Here is a 20,643-nt window from a genome sequence, read left to right on the forward strand (position 1 = left end):
GCGGGAGGGAGAGAGAGTAAGAGAGCGAGAGATGTGAAAGGGACATATCAAGTGGTGGCCTCCCACACGACCCAGCCAGGGCTGGGGACAAACCGCAACCGAGTTACGTGCCTTTAGCAGGAACCGAACCTGGGTCTCTCTGGACCACAGGCCGACGCTCTAACCGCTGAGCCTAACCGGCTAGGGCAACTATGTGTTTTTTTAACAATAAGAATGTATTTGAGCCCTGGACGCTCTAACCGCTGAGCCAAACCAGCCAGGGCAGCTATGTTTTTTTTTTAACAATAAGAATATAACAGACTGACTATCCCCAGAAGAGGGGGTGGGGGGGGAGAAACCACAGAACTTATATGCATGTATGCATGAACAACAGACATGGACAACAAAGCTGGGGCGAGGGTGGGGAGGGAGGGGGAGGGGGGAATCAGTGGGGGAAAAAGGAGAAACATCTGTAACAAAAACAAAATTAATTAATTTAAATTAAAAAAAAAAAAAGAATGTATTTGAGCCCTGGCTGGTTAGAGTGTCAGCCTGCGGTCCAGAGAGACCCAGGTTCGGTTCCCGCTAAGGGCGCGTACCTCGGTTGCAGTTTGTCCCCGGCCCTGGTTGGGTCGTGTGGGAGGCAGCCACTTAATGTGTCCCTTTCATGTCAATGTTTCTCTCTCTCTCTCTCTCTCTCTCTTCCTCTTTTTTCCTCCCACTCTATCTGAACAAAAAATGAAAAAATGTCCTTGGGTGAGGATAAAAAAAAAAAAGAATGTATTTGAGTATTATTTGTGAACTTTTAAATGCAATCAAGCATGATAGAGCCCTTTGTGGTGTCTGGCACACAGTAGGTGCTCAAGAAACACTGGTTTACTTCCTTTTTTGAAGGTGATGTTGGCAAAGCTGGTCTAGCTCTCCCTAATGTGCCCCTTGGTGTCTCAGGATCTGGGCAGGGAGGCGTAGCCCTGTGTTTATTTGCTGATTACTTTCTCACTCCATAGACACAGCGGCTATATTATAATAAATCACGTCAACACTGATATTGGCCTTCTGCCTAAAATACAAGAAGGGGGAATGCTACTGATGAGGGAGAGGCTGTGACATGGTTTCTATGGAGACTAGGGTCCCTTAGCAATTCTTCTGCTAGACTATCATCAAGATCTGACTTTGCCATCCTGACAGGTTGCTGTGGCGATGCTGTCACCCGGCTGGGAACAGGAGCCCTGGCCTGAGCTGATGTGGTTGCCATGGAGATTGCTCTTCGCTAGGAGAAGGGAGGGTGACCAGCCCTAGCCATGCTCTGCAGTGGCACTGTTGCCCAGCTGGGCTGCAGCTCAAGAATGATAACACCAGCCTCTCCTTCATCAGTAGCATTCTCCCCTCTTGTATTTTAGGCAAAAGGCCAATATCAGTGTTGACGTGATTTATTATAATATAGCCGCTGTGTCTGGGGGCTTGCTCTGTACCAGGTGCTACACCAAGCATTTTATGTGCGTCCTCATATTGTGTAACAGCAGCTCCCAGTGTACATGGGGTTGTTGTCCCCGTTTTATAGTTGGTAATCTGGTAGTTTTTAAATTGTCATATAATCCATATATAAAAGTCACCATGTTAAAGTGTACAGTTCCGTGTTTTTTAATATATTGATAAGGTGCAATTCCAGAACATTTTCATTGCCCTTCCCCCAAAGAACCCCTGTATCTGTTAGCGGTCACTCCCTGTTCCCCCCTCCCTCCAACCCATGGCAACCACAAATCTACTTTCTGTCTCTATAGATTTGCCTGTTCTGGAAATTTCACACAAATGCAATCAGGCAATATGTGAGCTTTAGTGACTGGCTTCTTTCATGTAGCATGTTTTCAAGGTTTATCTATGTTGAAGTATGTATCAGTATTTCATTATTATTATTATTTTTTTATCCTCACCCAAGGACATTTTTCCATTTTTTGTTCAGATAGAGTGGGGAGGGAGAGAGAGAGAGAGAAACATCGATATGAAAGGGACACATCGATTGCTTGCCACCCACATGACCCAACCAGGGCCAGGGACAAACTGCAACTGAGGTACATGCCCCTAGCGGGAACCGAACCTGGGTCTCTGTGGACCGCAGGCCGACGCTCTACCGCTGAGCCAAACTGGCCAGGGCTCATTATTTTTTATGATCACATAATAACCCATTGTATGGATATAACACATTTTGTATATCCATTCATCAGTTGATGAACTTTTTGGCTGTTACGAATAATGCTGCTATGAACATTTGTGTACAAGTTTTTGTGTGAATATATGTTATCAGTTATCTTGGGTACATACCCAGGAGAATTGATGTATATAAATAGGACGAGGGGAAAAACAAAGATGGGATTCTAATTCAGGACTCTCTACCTCCCAAAGCCACACTGACTCTTACAGTGATGGCCCTGCCCTCCTTGCCCCATCCAAGGGCCTTCCTAGGACCTGCTGTGTTCTCAGAACCTCCGAAGAAGCTGCCCATTCCATCAAGTACCCCCTATCAGGCACAGGCTTCTTGTGCCGATTTCCACTATGATGGGAAGGGAAGGGCGCTGACCATGGGGGCAGATTGCCTGGGTTCAAATCTCAGTTCTGCTGGCACTGTCGTCCGATGCAGCCTAGCCATGGTCTATGTGGTGCCTGGCAAACGTGAACTTGGAGTCACACGGACCTGAGTTTGAATTCTGACTTTGTCGCTTATTTGCAAATAACTGTAATGGGCAAATTGTGTAACTGTTTGTTCCTTTATAAAATGGGACTATTGTCCAGCCTATGTGGCTCAGTAGATTGAGTGTAGTCCCATAGACTGAGAAGTCCTGGTTCGATTCCTGGTCAGGGTTTCGAACCCAGCCTGGGTTACAGGCTTGATCCCCAGTAGGGGGTGTGCAGGAGGCAGCTGATCGATGTTTCTCACATCAGTGTTTCTATCTCTCCCTTCCTCTCTCTCTAAAAAATCAATAAAAACATACTTTTTTTTTTTTTAATGGGAATATTATTCCCTACTTCTCAGAGGTGTTTGTGAGAATTAATGGAGATAAGCAGATAAAGAGTTTAGCTGGGAAATGGGCAGGGTAAATACTGGTTGTCATCATCATTACCCACAGAGTAATTTCTGAAGAAGCCATTACCTTAGTTAAATCAGTGTGTTTCTACTGCCTCTGGCAGGGAGCTCTCCATTCTGAACTGTGAGCTGCCCGTGGAAGGTGCGGTTACATTGCAAATCAATACCGGCCGCTGGCGGCGTCTGTCCCAGTGGCTTTTGATTTGGGGCTTATGCCTGCACCACTCCTTTCCCACCATGGTCTCCTCCAGCCCCGAGCCACACGGCCTCTCTGTCCAGCTGCTTCGGCCGCTCTGGAGGAAGAATGCCTCAGTCTTTGAGAGGCACCCCCACCCCAGGTTCCCCCCAGAGTAAATTTTGTGCACACAGCACAGTCTGTGTTTTCAGTGAGACCTTTCCAAACATCCCCTCCAGGTTTGGTGAAAACCTACCCAGCTGTTTTGGCAGAAGGTTCATTTTATTCCTTGAAGGCTGGTCTTTGTTCCCTGGCTGCTTGGAGGCAGGGGAGGTGTTAAGGGCAGGGGCCCCTCCAGACCTGAGCTTAGGCAGCTTCTGTGCAGGCTAGATGGGCGGAGACACACACTCTACTAGTTTCATGCAGGACAAGGGAGGACATAGCTCATGCTCCTACTTGGTCCATTAAACCAAGAATGTGTAGAGGCACCATCCTGGCTGCTAAAGGTGGCCTCATGTGTTGCTGGTGGGTGGAGCGGCCCCTGCTACATGCCAGGCCAGAGAGTGTGCCCTCGGGGTCTCACAGTGGGGACTGCCATTCCTGTTGGTGCCCAAGTACTGTCCTGCCCCATCCTGTTCCACCCTCCCAAGGCCCAGGGCCAGAACATCTGCCCCTGGGGGCTCCACAAAGGGGCTCTGACAGGCTCTGGCTCCATGAAGGGCACCACATCCCCCCAGGCTGCCTGGCCAGCTGCTGCCCTGCAGAGGGAAGAAGGTCTGTGCTCTGTGAGTCTGCCTTGTTTTCCCTCCAGAACTGCAGAGCATTGTGGGAGCCCACATGGCTTAGAGGGGACAGGGGAAGGGGCAGTTCCAACTGGAAACCGCTGGAACCACCGTGGTCCTGAAGAGATTTGCTTCTTCGGCCTCTGACCTGCCCATTGCTCTTCCTTTCTGGTGAGGTTCAAGCCACGCAGAGCTCCCTGTCTGCCTGTGGAAGGTGTCAGTGACTTTTCTTGGAGAAAGTATATTTTGAAAACAGTTTACTATGTACTTTCCTCCTCCACTCAACAGGTAAAATATGCGTAGTAGAGAAAGACTAGGAAATAACAAGCATGTAAACCATAAGGACAAAAAAATTTCACCTGTAATTCAATATTCAGAGGGAATTACTCTGCGTAATTAACAAGTTACTGTTTGGGTGAGAGATATATGTATTTCCAATATGATTTTTCTTTTAAATTTTTTTTTATTGATTTTTAGAGAGAGGAAGGGAGAGGGAGAGAGAGATGGAAACATTGAGGAGAGAAAACATCGACTGGCCACCTCCCACATACCCCCCACTGGGGATCGGGCCCACAACCCGGGCATGTGCCCTGACCAGCAATCAAACCCACAACCTCTTGGTGCATAGGTCGACACTCAACCACTGAGCCACACCGGCCCGGCTTTTTTTTTTATTTATGTGCGCACATACATTGAAATATGTATAGGCATTTTTTATTTATTTTTTTTCTTTCAAGTATTTTTTTTAAATTAAATTTATTGGGGTGACATTGGTTAATAGGATCATATAGGCCACAGGTGTAGATTTCTATGATACAAGATCTGTATATTGCACTGTGTGCCCGCCCAAAGTCGAATCATCTTCTGTCACCATGTATTAGGCTCCCTAAGGTAATAGAAGCGCAGTGAAGCGAAACTATCAACAGAAGCACCTAAGGGCATGCCTGGCATACCTCTGGGCTGGATGCAGACTCAGGCCGCATTGGTTGCCTCAGGCAGGAGAACTGGGAGGCGGCCACTGCATTCCTTTCTGTATTTTTCGAAGTTTGAACGTGCTGTTAGAAAAATAAATAACAGAGCCCTGGCTGGTTTGGTTCAGCCGTTGGAGCATTGGCCTGCGGACCAGAGAGTTCTGGGTTCAGTTCCCACTAGGGGCACGTACCAAAAATAAATAAGTAAATAAATAAATAACAGAAATAATAACAGTCGTAAATAAAAGAAAAGAGGAAAGCCTCCCCTCACCACCTCCCTCAGTTTCACTCTGACTCAGCCTAACCCTTGATTAGCAGTTTGGTTTGTATCTTTTTTTTTTTCTCTTTAACTTATTTTTCATAGTTCATATCTTTTCAGGCCTCTCTCTATGCTCATACACGGTGTATTTCCCTCTCTCTATTTTTTAAAAAATAAAGATGAGATTATATGATATGCACTGTTTCTGTAACATGCAATATTATGTAGCATGTACACAGACTGTTTTATTTATTTATTTATTTAACCTCACCCGAGGACATTTTTCCATTTTTTGTTCAGATAGACAGGAAGAGAGAGAGAGAGAGAGAAACATCGACGTGAAAGGGACACATCGAGTGGCCGCCACCCACACGACCCAACCAGGGCCGGGTACAAACTGCAACCAAGGTACGGGCCCTTAGCGGGAACCGAACCGGGTCTCTCTGGACCGCAGGCCAACGCTCTAACCGCTGAGCCAAACCGGCCAGGGCCAGACTGTTGTTTTAAAATGCTGGATGTTTGGGGGTTTTCTTCTGCCTAAGGTGCTTATTATAAAAATCAAAGATCACAGAGTCAAGTAAACATAGGAAGGAAAGAAAGTCTAAAAGAACACCATCTATTTCAGTATTTTAAACACAGAGCCAGAGGTCAAGAGAGAGCTCCAGCCAACCAGCAGCTGTGGCCCCCTCAGGTTGGGTAGGAGAAGGGGTGGGGGATCCCCAGGGGAACTTCTGCTTTGTCGGCATGGCTTAGATTTACAGTGAGAATGTATTTTTGTATATTAAAAAAATAATAATGTGTAATAAAATAAAATAATTGCTGGAAGACTATGTCCTCCCTCCAAAAAAAGAAACATGTAGGGGAACTAAAGTGCAAAATGCAAGTTTTCTGTGTCCTCACTGTTAGCAGCCTGGTTCACATTCTTCAGGCTGTTTCCTGCCGTGTGTGTGTGTGTGTGTGTGTGTGTGTGTGTGTGTGTACACATCTTATTTTTATAAAAATGATAACATGCTTTCTTTTTTTAATAACAGCTTTATTGAGATATAATTTACATACCATAAAGTTGGCCTTTTAAAAAAGTATACAGTTCAGTGGTTTTAAGAATATTCAGAGTTGTGCAACTATCACCACTCTCTAATTCCAGAACATTTCCATTGTCGCAAAAAGAAACCCCAGACACATCATCGTCACTCCCTGTTCCCCCTGGCAACTACGCATCTGTCTACTTTCTGCCTTTGTGGATTTGCCTGTTCTGGACATGTTGTGTAAATGGAATCATACACTATGTAACCTTTTATATCTGGCTTCTTTTACTTAGTATGATGTATTCAAGGTACATACATGTTGTAGCATGCGTCAGCACTTCATTCCTTTCTGTGTTTGAACAATACCCTTGTGTGGATAAGCCATGTTTTGTTTATCCTTCATCAGTTGGTGGACATTTGGGTTGTAGATTTTGTTTTGCAGGTTCTTTCTTTCCCTTACAAGATACCTCAAGAGACTTGACCATGTCAGTGACTCTCCCTCTCCCTCTGTCCTTTTTAATAGCTTTAGGCTTTATACTGTCTTATTCCTCTACGTGTATGTGATGGCCTGGACCTCACAGTGCCTTTGGAGACCCCTGGCTCCCCTTCCTGTCCCCCACTTCCTTCCCTCAGGGAGTCTGCAGTGCTTGAAGAGACCCTGGTCACCTAATCCATGGCACAGTTTCATAGAAGATAAAATGGAGTTTCTGGGAGAGGAAGGGGTTCACTCAGGATCATAAACTCAGTGTTGCGGGATTCCCAGAGTTCAGCTTCCTGCCTAAGTCACAGCCCCTCCTACTTAGCATTTTGATAAGCAAGCTCAGATCTTCTGCCTCACCTCAACCACTCCAGGTGTGGATCTCCCGTGGAGCACCCCTTCCTGGGCCCCATTTGTAGGATGGGCTCTTTGTGGGGGACTTGCTTTGTGGCTTTCACCCCACAAAACAAGTCTTGGCATCCAGCGACTGAAATATCAGCCTTTACCATCCTGCCTCATTTGCATTTCAAAAGATCTCTAGGATTTGATTGGACTTGAAGATATACTCAAGAGCCCATCTGGAGTTCATCTTACTGGCTCCTGGGCTGCACATGAGACTCACTTGGGAAGCTATTTTAAAATACTGATGTCTGGGACTTACCCCTGACCACTGATATCAGAATCTCTGTGCGTGGGACCTCGGGCATTATTTTTTTTCTTTAAGTTCCCCAGGTAATTCTCATGTGCACCCAGATTATGAACCACTGTGCTAGCTAACCAAAGAAGGCACATTTTCTCCTTCCTTGGAGATAGATCTGGGGCTATGTCAAGAACTGGTCCCAGGTCAGCTATGGATTTGCTGTGGGACCTCACTCTCACCTTCGGGAAAGAGGGGGCTTGGATTAGATCAGCAGTTCTCTCCTTCAGGGCATGTATTCAGACCGTACCAGAGCATTCTCAGAAAATACCTGCCCAACCTGAAAAGTCTGAAGCAACCTACATGAATCACCTCTCTTAAGGGAAGAGGTGTTCAGTGGAATCATTCATGTCTCTGAATGACTCGAACACTGAGAAACTTCAGTAATGATTCTTGTAACCTTTCCCCCTCAAATTCCCCCCCATTGGGCATGTGCCATTTTGCATTCTTGCCAGAGATATATGCTCATTCTTGCTTCTTCGTGGCTTCCGTAGAATATGTTGTGAGATGTTTGGGATTTTGCCAGTCTGATAGGTGAGAATGGTATCTCGGTATAGTTTTAATTAGCATTTCTCTATTGAGCAGCGCTGAGCATCTTCCTATGGGTAGGAGCCGTTTACCTTTCTCTTCCTGAGATCTGTTGTTCATATCAGTACCCCATTTTTCTGTAGGTTTGTTGGTGTTTTGCCTTCTCCATTTGGTGACGCTCTTTACCTGTTTAGGATGTTAACCCTTTGTCAGTGTTATGAATTGCAAATATTTTTCTCAGTTTGTCATTTATATTTTTAGTTTTTTTAAGGTGTATTTTTTCCCATGTAAATTTGTTTTATCCTCACCTGAGGATATTTTTCCATTTATCTTCAGATAGAGTGGGAGGGAGGAAGAGAGAGGGAGAGAGAGAGAGAAACATTGTCGTGAGAAGGACACATGGACTTCTCGAATGACCCCGACCAGGGCCGAGGATGAACTACAACCGAGGTACGTGCTCTTGACCAGAATCGAACCCGTGACTCATTGGTCCATGAGCCAATGCTCTAACTGTTGAGCCAAACCGGCCAGGGCACCCATGTAAATGTTTGCTTATCTGATCAAATGTATCCATTTTCTTCCCCTATCGCTTCTGGATTTTTGAGTTATGACTATTGTTATGTCTTATTTTGCTTTACTCAGCATGCAGACTTTTACAATTTTAATTGAGTTCAGCCTGGCCAGTGTGGCTCAGTGGTTGAGCGTCGACCCATGCACCAAGAGGTCGCCGGTTTGATTCTTGGTCAGGGCACATGCCCAGGGCACAATCCTCAGTGGGAGGCATGCAGGAGGCAGCGGATTGATGTTCTCTCTCATCCATGTTTCTATCTCTCTCTAAAAGCAATAAAGAAAAAAAATTTTTAGTTGAGTTCAGTCCCTCATCATTTCCCAGGCTCCTGTGGGATTCTGATTTGTTGCACCCATATTCATCCATTCGGAATTAAAGTCCCACAAGAACACCAGTTCTATGAGGACAGGGTTTCTTCTGAGATGGAGCTTTGCATGCAGACTATTGGAAGACTTCCCTTGGGAATAACACCATCAGGGAGCGAGGCAGAGGGAGAAGTTGGGCTGTGGAGCCTCACACCAGTAGCTCAGCCAATCTCATGGGGAGCTCTGGAGCTCGGATGGCCCTTTAGAGTTGTCCCAAGTTGAGGAAAGGGAGCATGGACCAGTCACTGGATGTGGACTGCCCTCAGCCGGTGACCACTGCTGGGAGGAGGACTCAGCTTTGAGTTCTTGGGAGAGGAGGACCAGTGCCCCAGTCCTGAAGGAGGGATCAGGGTGGAGCATCCTCCCCAAATACCCTATCTATCTTGATCCCTGCTGTGTTCTCTATACCTATCTGTGCCTAGCACATAATAGGTGCTCAGGAAGTCTTTGGTGAATGAATGAAAGACAAACAAGTACAGAAACCCAGATACCAGGTCTTAGCGCAGGCCAGCTGGATCACAATGTGGTGGTGGGAGAGAGGGGCGGCACCCTGGGCAGGTGTGTTGAGAATTGTCTTCTCAAGGGCTTCTGGCTTGTTCCCACGTGCAACCACTGGTTGGTCTTGAGAGCCCCTCTGGCTCAGCAGTTGGTGCTGGTCAGGGCCTGGAGATGGCTGGGCTGGACTGGAGGGGGTCCCTCAGTGGACCCATAGGCTCTGTGACTTCTTTGGATGCACACCACCCTCGTGAGCTGTCGGTGCTGACTTTTTTTTGTCTCCCTCCAGCATTCCTTGAAGAAGAGAGGAACCCGTTCCCTGGGGAAGACGGACAAGAAGCCTTCGGTGCAGGTACTTCCCGGCAGTTCCCACAGCTCCCAGTGCAGCCCACTCTGGCAGGTTTTAGTCTTGAGGCTAAAGGCCTAACTCCAATTGGCCGGTGGGGTCCTCGGAGATGCCCACCTCTCTCCAACTTTTATGCCATCCTCCCCTTGTTCCTTAGCTTCACTGCCCACTTCACTTCCCCAAATCATGCCCCAAACCCGTGGTTCTCACACGCACATAGATAAAATGCTACATGTAGCATAGGCCAGGCATAGGATACAGTGAGCGTCTAGTGGTTCTGGATTGTCAGAACGCCAGGCACTTTTATTTTTTATCCTCACCCGAGGACATTTTTTTATTTTTTGTTCAGATAGAGTGGTAGGGAAAGAGAGGAAGAGACAGAGAAACATCGACGTGAAAGGAACACATCGAGTCGCTGCCTCCCTCACGACCCAACCAGGGCCGGGGACAAACTGCAACCAAGGCACGTGCTCTTAGCGGGAACTGAAGCCGGGTCTCTCTGGACCGCAGGCTGACGCTCTAACCGCTGAGCCAAACTGGCCAGGGCCAGGCACTTTTCATATATTGTCCCATTTAATCCTCTCTATGGCTCTGTGAGAGAGGGTGTGTTATTGTTCAGTTTTACAGATTAGGGAACTGTCATAGTAATGGTAATAGTGTAGTAGCAGCAGTGGTCATCCTGGCAAAATGTTGCCTACTCCAGGAAGCCCTCCTGGACTCCCTGGGCTATGTGAGGTGTTTTATCCTTGCTGCCTTATCAGTGTTTCCCTCTGGACCCCCAGCTCCTTGAGGGTTGGGGCTTCCTCTGCTTTATTCCTGTGTCCCCAGCTCATAGTTAGTGCTCCTGGAAATGCTGTGGCTAGTATTGAGCCTCCCACCACTAACCTTCCTGGGTCCTCTTTGTCCCTGTGCCTTTCGGGCCCCAGGAGGACAGCGCAGACCTGAAGTGCCAGCTGCATTTTGCAAAGGAGGAGTCGGCACTTATGTGCAAGAAGCTCACCAAGCTGGTCAAGGAGAACGACAGCATGAAGGAGGAGCTGCTCAAGTACCGCTCGCTCTATGGAGATCTAGACAGCGCCCTGTCAGCCGAGGAGTTAGCAGATGCACCCCACTCGCGGGAGACCGAGTTGAAGGTGCATCTGAAGCTGGTGGAGGAGGAGGCCAACCTGCTGAGCCGCCGCATCGTGGAGCTAGAAGTGGAGAACCGAGGCTTGCGGGCGGAGATGGACGACATGAAGGATCACGGTGGCGGTGGGGGCGGCCCGGAGGCGCGCCTGGCCTTCTCCGCGCTGGGTGGCAGTGAGTGCGGGGAGAGCTTGGCAGAACTGCGGCGACACTTGCAGTTCGTGGAGGAGGAGGCGGAGCTGCTGCGGCGCTCCTCGGCCGAACTCGAGGACCAGAACAAGCTGTTGCTGAGCGAGCTGGCCAAGTACCGGTCAGAGCACGAGCTGGATGTGACACTGTCCGAGGACAGCTGCTCCGTGCTCAGCGAGCCCTCGCAGGAGGAGCTGGCGGCTGCCAAACTGCAGATTGGTGAGCTCAGTGGCAAGGTCAAGAAGCTCCAGTACGAGAATCGCGTGCTCCTGTCCAACCTCCAGCGCTGCGATCTTGCCTCCTGCCAGAGAACTCGGCCAATGCTGGAGACGGACGCTGAGGCAGGGGACTCTGCCCAGTGCGTGCCCGCTGCCCTTGGCGAGGCCCATGGCCCCCATGTCACCCGGCTCTACAGAGCCAGGGAGGCCGAGGTGCTGCCTGGTCTGAGGGAGCAGGCCGCCCTGGTCAGCAAGGCCATTGATGTCCTGGTGGCCGATACTAACGGCTTCTCAGCTGGCCTTCGCCTGTATCTGGACAATGAGTGTGCCGACTTTCGGCTGCATGAGGCCCCCGACAACAGTGAGGGCCCCAGGGACACCAAGCTCATCCATGCTATCTTGGTTCGGCTGAGCATGCTCCAGCAGGAGCTTAACGCCTTCACACGGAAGGCAGACGCGGTCCTCGGGAGTTCTGCCAAGGAGCCGCAAGAGCCCTTCTCGTCACTGGCCCCCTTGGGCTCCCAGGGGTCCTCCAAGGAGATTCTTCTGGCCAAAGACCTTGGCTCAGACTTCCAGGTAAGCCGTTCCAGTCACAGGCCCTGTTACTTTGTTTTGATAGAAATTTTTTTACTGAACTATAACATACAGAGAGGTACACAAAGCAAGGTGTAGAGCTTAGGGTTTTTCCAAGGTGAGCACCTTCATATAATCATTACCCAGAACAAGAGCTAGAACATGACCAATACCCCGGAAGCCCCTCCTCACGTCCCCTCCCAGCCACAATGCCTGCTCCCAAGAGTAGCCTCTTGATTCACTTGGTCTGTCTTTGAACTGCATATGAATCGACTCATCGTGTGCCTGGCTTCCTTCACTCAACACTATGTTTGTTGTCACATGAGGCAATAGTTTGTTAATTCTCATTACTGGATCTCATTGAGTGAATATGCCACGATTCCCTTCCTCATTCACTATTAATAGATACAGGGGGTGGTTCTGAGGCCCTTTTTTCCAAGTTGTCTTTTCTTCTTTTCTTTCGCAATTTTGTATTTTAAAACGAGTATTATTAAAACAAAGAACTTTCGTTCAGGTCCTGTGCAAAGGCAAGAAACTTGGCTTTCTAAAGGCAATGGAATTCCAGCCTTGATGTCTATACAGTACTAAGAAACATTAAAAGAGCAAATGTATTTGTCTCCCTAACAAGCACTATTGCCAAAGTAGTTAATAAACACTCAGAGAATTTCAGGAGCACCCCCGCCAAAGATGGAAGCCTCCTCCTCTCTGCTTCTCACTCCCTGTGGGCACTGCTTTTAACAGTCTGGAGCAGCTCTGGCCAGGACAGTGGCCACCAGCCCCCTATGGCTACTTAAATTTAAGTGAAAAAAATTAATATACAATTGAAAATTCAGTTCCTCCACCACAACAGCCACATTGCAGGTGCTCAGAAGCTGCGTGTGTCTCATGGTGCAGGGCCAGAGTATTTCATCACCGCAGCCATGCCCTCCTAAATCTTTCTCTGCTTAAACTCTCATAGAGTTGTTTTTTCACCCAAATTGTCTTTTGTTGTACCTACTGTTTCCACAAAACTTATTTTCCTTCTGTCATGTGTCTCTTGGATCACTGACTTATGGTGCTGTATTTATTGTTCACATACTTTTTGTGCTCAGTGCTAGAGGTGCCGTGGTAAGCAAAAACATAGAGGAGTCCTTTCCCCCACCCCCGACCGATATCATCTTGTGGGGAAGAGAGATATTCATCAAAAGATGCCAGTGAGTGTGAAATGACAAACTGAGATGAGGGCTCTGAGGGAAAGGTGCTGGGTTCTGTGAACAGGGAAGTTGATCTGCAGCCTGGGGCAGGGAAGGCCTGCGAGCTGAGCCGAGATGAGAGGATGGGTTCCAGCGGAGGGAACAGCCTGTGCAAAGGCATCCTGCTGGAAGGAGCATGGCGAGTCCAAGAACTAAGAGAAGGGATGAGGCTGGACTGTAGAGAGCATCGGGGAGGTTTGAGCTTCACCTGAAGAGCAACGGGATGGGTGGTCTGATGTCTACGCAGAGAGATTTAGCTCTTTCTTTTTCAGAACTACACAGTGTAGTGACGCCATAATTTCCTTAATCAGTTCCCTGTTGATCTGGCTTGATATTGCTTGTTTGTTGTTGTTAATCCTCACCTGAGGAAATTTTTCTTTTTAAATATTTTTTAATTGATTTTTTAGAGAGCGAGGAAAGGAGAGAGAGATAGAAACATCAATGTGAGAGAGAAACATTGACCAGCTGTCCCCTGCTTGCCCCCTGCCCCCACCCGGGGATCGAGCCTGCAACCCGGGCATGCACCCTGAATGGGAATTGAACCAGTATCTTTTAGTTCATGGGATGACACTCAGTCCACTGAGCCACACCGCCCGGGCCCAAGGACATTTTTTCCATTGATTTTTAGAGAGAGTGGAAGGGAGGGAGAAAGGGGGCGGAAAGAGAGAGAGAGAGAGAGGGAGAGAGAGAGAGAGAGAGAGAGAGAAGGAAAAGGGAGAGAAAAAGAAACGCTGGTGTGAGAGAGACACCTCAATTGGTTGCCTCCCACACGTGCCCCAACCAAGGCCGGAGGTTGAACCTGCAACCCAGGTACATGCCCTTGATCAGGAATTGAACCCATGACCCTTTGGTCTGTGGACCAACGCTTTAACCACTGAACAACACAGGCCAGAGCTTGATACTGCTTTTTCAAGCCAGCAAACTGACCCATGTCAGGTCCCTCTCTTGGTTCTTCTCGAGGTAGGAATGAGTTAGGGCTGAACGTGTAGGACAGTTGAGTCTGGCTCAGAGGTTTGTGCACAAGACAGACATTCACAGAATCAGTGTTTCGCTTACCACTTGTCTAGTCATTCAGCCTTCAACAAACACTGAGCGGTTGCAGCCCTAACCAGGGTTGGGTCTGGGCTACATTGGTGAGTCCGCTGGGGTCCCAGCCCTCAGGTGGGTGGTCAGAGCCTCTTATGGAGCCCAGAGGCCTGGGCTGCGGCTGTTTCTGGCACCCTTCAGGGCTGTCCCCATAGTTATGTGTGGTCTCTTCTGCCTGTGCCTCTGGGTGCAGCCACCTGACTTCAGGGACCTGCCAGAATGGGAGCCCCGGATACGAGAGGCCTTCCGCACTGCCGACTTGGACTCCAAGCCCGACCCCAGCCGGAGCTTCAGGCCTTACCGAGCTGAAGACAATGATTCCTACGCCTCTGAGGTGGGCCTAGGTCTGAGCAAGCAAGGGGGCGGGTAGGAAGGTGGCCGGGGCTTTCCAAAAGCAGTGGGATCCATGGGGAATCTTAGCTGGTAATGATATGTTTGTTTGTTTTTTAGTTTTTATTTATTGATTTGAGAGAGAGAGAGATTTGTTGTTCCACTTATTTATGTATTCATTGGTTGATTTTTGTGTGTGCCCTGATTGGGGATCGAACCTACAGCCTTGGCATATTGGGATGACGCTCTAACCAACTGAGCTACCAGCCAGGGCATGATGTGGATTTTGTTCCATTTGGTTTCAGGCGTCCTGGAAGCCAGGATAAAAAGGGAAGCACGGACGTTTGGGCCATTCTCATGGCCTGATAAAAGGAAGCTTATAAACTCAGTTGAAGAAATTGTTGTGTTTTCTGTACTAAATTCCACTGATGTAATGATTTACTTCCACTGGGAATTCGGCGATTTCCGGCATTTGATGGAACTACTAATTTATGTGCAGGGAGGCAGCAATCTACAGTCAGGCTGCCGGGGTTCACACTGCAGGTTCACTGTATACTGTCTGTGAGTCACTTGACCTCTGCTCCTTTGTTTCTTGTCTTTAAAATAAAAGTGATTCCTCACAGTGTTGTTGAAAGGATTAGTTATACAAAAAGCCTTGTTTAAGTCTGATCTGGTGCAGCAGGAGGAGGAGGAGGAGGCTGATACATCACTGGGCCTCAGGGGAACCTACCCCTGGGGCTGTGCGGCCTTGGGCATGGGCACGGTCTCCTGAGTGCAGCTTCCCCATCTGTCACATGGGAGGGTTAGAGTTGGTGGCAGCAGAGTTTCCAGAAGCCTCTCTCTAGCACTACGAGGTCACAGGTTTGATTCCCAGTCAGGGCACAGGCCTAGGTTGTGGGCTCGATCCCCAGTAGAAGGTGCAGGAGGCAGCATATCAGTGTTTGTCTTTCATCAATGTTTCTATCTCTCTCTCCCTCTCTGAAATCAATAAAAACATTAAAAAGAATTTTTTAAGTGCAGTGTAACATACACACAGGAAAGCACTTGTAAGTGGACAGCTCAAAGAATTTCCACAAACTGAATACTCCTGTGTAATCAGCAAGCAGATGAATAAACAAGCATGCATGACCTGCCCCCAGGAGCCCCGCTGTGTCCCCTTCCAGTCACCAACCTGACTTCTAACAGTACAGATTAGTTTTGCCTGTTTAGCTACAAATACTTAAAAACACAATTTCCCCTGAAAAGGTAGTTTTATTGTCTTTTTCTTAAGATTTTATTACATAGTTACTATAACAGCAAATAGCTATAACGAAGTCCCTAACCATTATTGTATAAAGATAGAAAGAAGAAAGTCAAGCTCACAAGATTATTGTGTACTCAATCACTGTTAACATTTAGTGTGTGTCCATACCCTTCGTGTTTTTCTGTTGAGATGTATATCTTTTAAAACTCTTTATTGAAGTATATTATACCATAATATACATACAGTAATATGATAATATACATACAATAAAGGACACTGTCTCTAAGGGTATAGTTAATGGGTTTTTACCTATGCATAGACCCATTAAACACATATATTGATCCCCATCATTATTATCTAAGTTGTTTGTAAACTTTTACAATGATAAACAATAAGACAGCGAACATTTTTGCAAATCAAATTCAGTTTCCACAGTATATTGTTTTCTTCAAGTAAATTTCGAAGAGCGACATTATCAAGTTAAAATTATAATAGCTAGATTTGATGTGAACTCTCTTGTTTAATCATGACAACCTGATGAGGTAGGGTCAGCGTTTGTGCCTAATTTGAACTTGAAGGGCAGCTTGGGTATGACTTACTGCTGTTGCTCTCCTACCACTGTTGTCCTCTGACCACGGCTTCTAACCTCCTCCTGCTCTCTCCCTCCTTGTTATCTGTGTCCCTCATCCCTCACCCAGATCAAGGAGCTGCAGCTGGTGCTGGCCGAGGCCCATGACAGCCTCCGGGGCCTACAAGAACAGCTCTCCCAGGAGCGGCAGCTACGGAAGGAGGAGGCCGACAACTTCAACCAGAAAATGGTCCAGGTGCGTGGTGCTCAGTACTCTCCCTACACTTACTCCAACCTCCCTTTCCTGAACTGAAGGCAGAAACCTCAGAGATCCACGAGTCTTCAGAAGGCAAGAATGTCGGGGGGGGGGGGGAACCCAAGTCTTCCTGCCGCATGCTGCACTCATGGTTGTGGGGTGTCGCTGTGCATGCTATTATGCATTAGCTGTGCTGGGCTGGAATCCTGGACTTGTCATTGGCTGCCTGAGTGACCTTAGGCCAATCCTGTCTCCTCTCTGGGTCTCACATTCCCGTCTGTGAAGTACTGCCCCCATCAGAGCTGAAAACCTGTAGCCGAAAGGACATAGGCCTGGCTGGTAATCAAGATGATAGTCCTGCTAATAGAAAGCATTTATTAAACCCTTACTGTATGTCAGGCCTGTGCAATGCATTTTCCACACATTATGTCCTTTAATCCTCATGTCTTCCCCTATGCTGTGTCCCCATTTTACAGATGGGGAAACTGATTCCCAGAGGGCTGATGTGCTTTGCCCAGGGTTGCACATGGGGCTGGGATTCTAATCCAGGGCCCTGGCTCCCTCTTAGCCATGACACAGCATTGCTTTTTCTAAGATATTACATGTGCTCAGCCTTCCTCACTCCCAGCATGCCTTTGCTTTCCTCGTGGGTTACCCCTCCCTGCCTTCATTGCTCACCCTCCCAGGTTCCTCAATAAATGTGAGTTCATGTGAAACTCACGCAGTTTGTGCCTATTAGATCATGTCATGGTTTTTATAATCAGACAGAGCTGGGTTCGAATTCCAGCTGTTGTCACTGATTCAGTAACTGATTGCTGCTGCTTTTATGAGTTCTTCTTCCCTGGAGTAGCAGAGGCCAGTGTTTATCTCAACAGAATGAGCTACTAGTGATGGAATCCCTGACAGGAATCACCAACAAGCACCACCCAGATTTTCTTCACTGCCCTTGTCAGAAGCCTGGAATGGGGTGGGGTTGAGCCCAGGAAGACAGCTGGGTTGCTCACGCTCTTGTCCCTCTTGAAGCTGAAGGAGGACCAGCAGAGGGCGCTCCTGAGGCGCGAGTTCGAGCTGCAGAGCCTGAGTCTCCAGCGCAGGCTGGAGCAGAAATTCTGGAGCCAGGAGAAGAACATGCTGGTGCAGGAGTCCCAACAGTTCAAACACAACTTCCTGCTGCTCTTCATGAAGCTCAGGTGGTTCCTCAAGCGCTGGCGGCAGGGCAAGGTGTTGCCCAGCGAAGGGGATGACTTCCTTGAGGTATGTTTCCCCAGTACTGGGTCGGGGATAGTGTGGGGGAGATAGGACCAGAGGGGCACCCAGCTGGCATTGGCACAGCCCTGAGGCTCATACAAGCCATCAGCTTGCAGGCTTCATTCAGCATCTGTTTGTGAGAACCAGCTCTTTACTGGGCGTTGTGGCAGGTGCTGGGATACCGTGGTGAAGAAGACAGACTTGGTCCCAGCCTCAGCAGGAGAAAGTCTCTTTGGGGGCTGGTAGGTCTCTAATAATTGTTCATATTCATTTTTAACCTAAATCTTCAGCAGGCAACAGTATCTAGGTGATTTTAATAATCTAGGTTTGTTGTTATTGCATTATATGTAAATATAGTGTATATTAATATTTTTTACTCCTTTAAGTTATAACTCACAGTAAAGTGCACGCTTTTTTTTTAATCCTCACCCGAGGATATTTTTTCCATTGATTTGCAAATAGAGTGGGAGGGAGGGAGGGAGGAAGGGAGAGAGAGAGAAACATCAATGTGAGAGAGACACATCAATTGGTTGCCTCCCGCACTACCCCAACCAGCCGGGGATTGAACTGCAACCGAGGTACATGCCCTTGACTGGAATCGAACCTGGCACTCTTTGGTCCACGGGCCGATGCTCTAACCACTGCTCAGGGCAACTGGCCGGGGCAAAGTGCACACATTGTAAGTGTACAGCTGATGAAGTTTTATCGTGTACACCTGTGTAGCCTCCACCCTGATCACAACAGAGCACATTTCCAGTGCCCCAGAAGGCTACCTCATGCCCCAGTCAATTTGTCCACCCCAGCGGTCAGCACTCTTCTGATTTCTTACACTGTCGATTAATTTTGCCTATTGTGGAGTTTATATAAGTGCAGGTAGTCTTTTGTGCCTGCCTTTTCTTTGCTTAACATAATTTTTTGAGATGCATCTATGTTTTACTTACCGAAGGTAGTTGATTTTTTTTATTGTTTATTTTTGACTTATGATTATACCTATTTTATTTTTTCTTTAAATCTTCACCTGAGGATACCTTTTCATTGATTATTTTCAGATAGAGTGGGAGGGAGGGAGAGAGAGAAACATGGATGTTAGAGAGACACATCAATTGGTTGCCTCCCGCACGACCCTAACTGGGGTCAGGGATCAAACCTGCAACCAAGGTACATGCCCCTGACTGGGAATTGAACCCGTGACTCTTTGGTCTGCGGTCCGATGCTCTGATTGCTAAGCCAAACCGGTCAGGGCTAGCTTTGCACTTTTAGTAATAATAATTTCCTTTTTTAGATATATTTATTTAACTAGAAAGAGTAGGTTGACTTAAAAACATTAATGACAGTACAGGTAGCATTAGTTGTGGCAGGAAACACGAGGAGTGGAACTTTGGGAACGGATGATGCTTGGGAGAACTCCCAGGGCCTGTCTGACCCTCACCTGTGCAAGGTCCTTTGTTCCTCAGAGCCCCTGCCTACCAGCAGCAGCAGCAGCAGCACACTAACATTGCTAAGAGAAGGGGCCGTATAAGGACACCATATCTCGGTCACACCCAGCTGAGTTGGCACTGTGCTTACCTTGGCCTTTTAGATATAGGTGCCTCTGGTCTAGCCCAAGCTTGGCCTACTTTGGCTTAAGCTACTCTTTTCAGAGCCAGTGGGGCCCAGTGCCGCTTCTCAAGTCTTCATGTAACCCTGTTAGGGGACCCCCAGAGTAGCCCCAAAGCCCCAGAAGCAGTGGATGATGGTTCGACCTAAATCTGTAGCCAGAGTCCCCTTCCCTCACCCTCAGTGGGGTTCATAGTTCTTCTCTAGGCACCGGTCTCCTCCCCAAGGGCTTGAGTTTCATTTTTACAGATACCCTGTGATATGGAGACAGTTATTATCTCCATTCTACTGCAGATAAAGATCTTTGATTCCTTGTCCTCAGTTCTGAAATCCAAAAACTCTGAGAACTGTGTTTCTTTGTGTCTAACTCAGTCGGAAAAAATTGGCCTGACATTCATTTGACAGCAAAACCTTTATTTATTGTACTTCAAGTTAACAGTCATATGCTTGTAGGGGAAATACTGGTGTCCTTGAGCACAGGGTGTTATGCCAGACTTTGCCAGGGTTGTTATCCAGTATACAGTATAGGCGCCATGCTATTTTTCTAAATCCCCGTTAATTCTGAATTCTAAGCACACTTGGCCCCAAGGATCTCAGAGAAAGAAGTGTGTACCTGTTTATATAGATAGAAGACTGTATATTTAAATACTTATAACCAGGGGCAGAATTGGGGTGTTTTTCTTGCAGGCCCTGCTCCCCCCACATACTTTCCAGCTTTAGCCCCTGCCAGACCCTGGAAACCCTTATTCATTTGATTTCTAGGACACGCTCTTGGTGTTTCTTTCATCTCTCTGGTTGCTCCTCAGTCTCCTTGGCTGGACCTGGACCTTCTAGTTCTCCCTGACCTGACCTCTGAATGTCAGAGTCCCCAGGGCTTCACCTACACTTACTCCCTTGGGGCGCCCCCAGGCTTATGGCTTAAATGGCCTTTCTTGCACATTGCAAATCTATTCAGACTCTGACCTGGCTGCACTTCCCCTCCCCCCCGAGCCTAAGCCATCACCACGTCGCGTCCGGCTTGTCTCAGTAGCCTCCTAACTGGTCCCCCTGCTTCTGCCCTTGCACCCTTCCACCAAGCATCTTGCATTCACATGGGTACAGGGTGGGTACCAGGCAGCATGTACCGAGTGTGGACGGTGCCCCTTGGAGCTGTGTGATGTGGGGCTCTGTTGCCATCCTAACATAACACCTAGGAGAGATCTTGTGAAGCTGAAAAGCTGGTATCACTCCTT

The 20,643-nt window shown here is 47.9% G+C and overlaps 1 protein-coding gene across 1 annotated transcript in view; it reads left to right on the top strand.

Moving 5' to 3' along the window:
* The window catches only part of SOGA1 (suppressor of glucose, autophagy associated 1), a 65,621-nt gene that overhangs the window by 31,258 nt on the left and 13,720 nt on the right, over positions 1-20,643 (top strand). The window contains exons 4-8 of the mRNA XM_036245269.1: positions 9,691-9,753; positions 10,674-11,855; positions 14,364-14,504; positions 16,442-16,567; positions 17,591-17,821. Of these exons, the coding sequence (XP_036101162.1) occupies positions 9,691-9,753; positions 10,674-11,855; positions 14,364-14,504; positions 16,442-16,567; positions 17,591-17,821 (1,743 nt within the window). The remainder of the gene's footprint in view (positions 1-9,690; positions 9,754-10,673; positions 11,856-14,363; positions 14,505-16,441; positions 16,568-17,590; positions 17,822-20,643) is intronic.

The sequence above is a fragment of the Molossus molossus genome, unplaced genomic scaffold (genome assembly GCF_014108415.1).
Source record: "Molossus molossus isolate mMolMol1 unplaced genomic scaffold, mMolMol1.p scaffold_m16_p_6, whole genome shotgun sequence".
In the NCBI taxonomy this organism is placed as follows: Eukaryota; Metazoa; Chordata; class Mammalia; order Chiroptera; family Molossidae; genus Molossus; species Molossus molossus.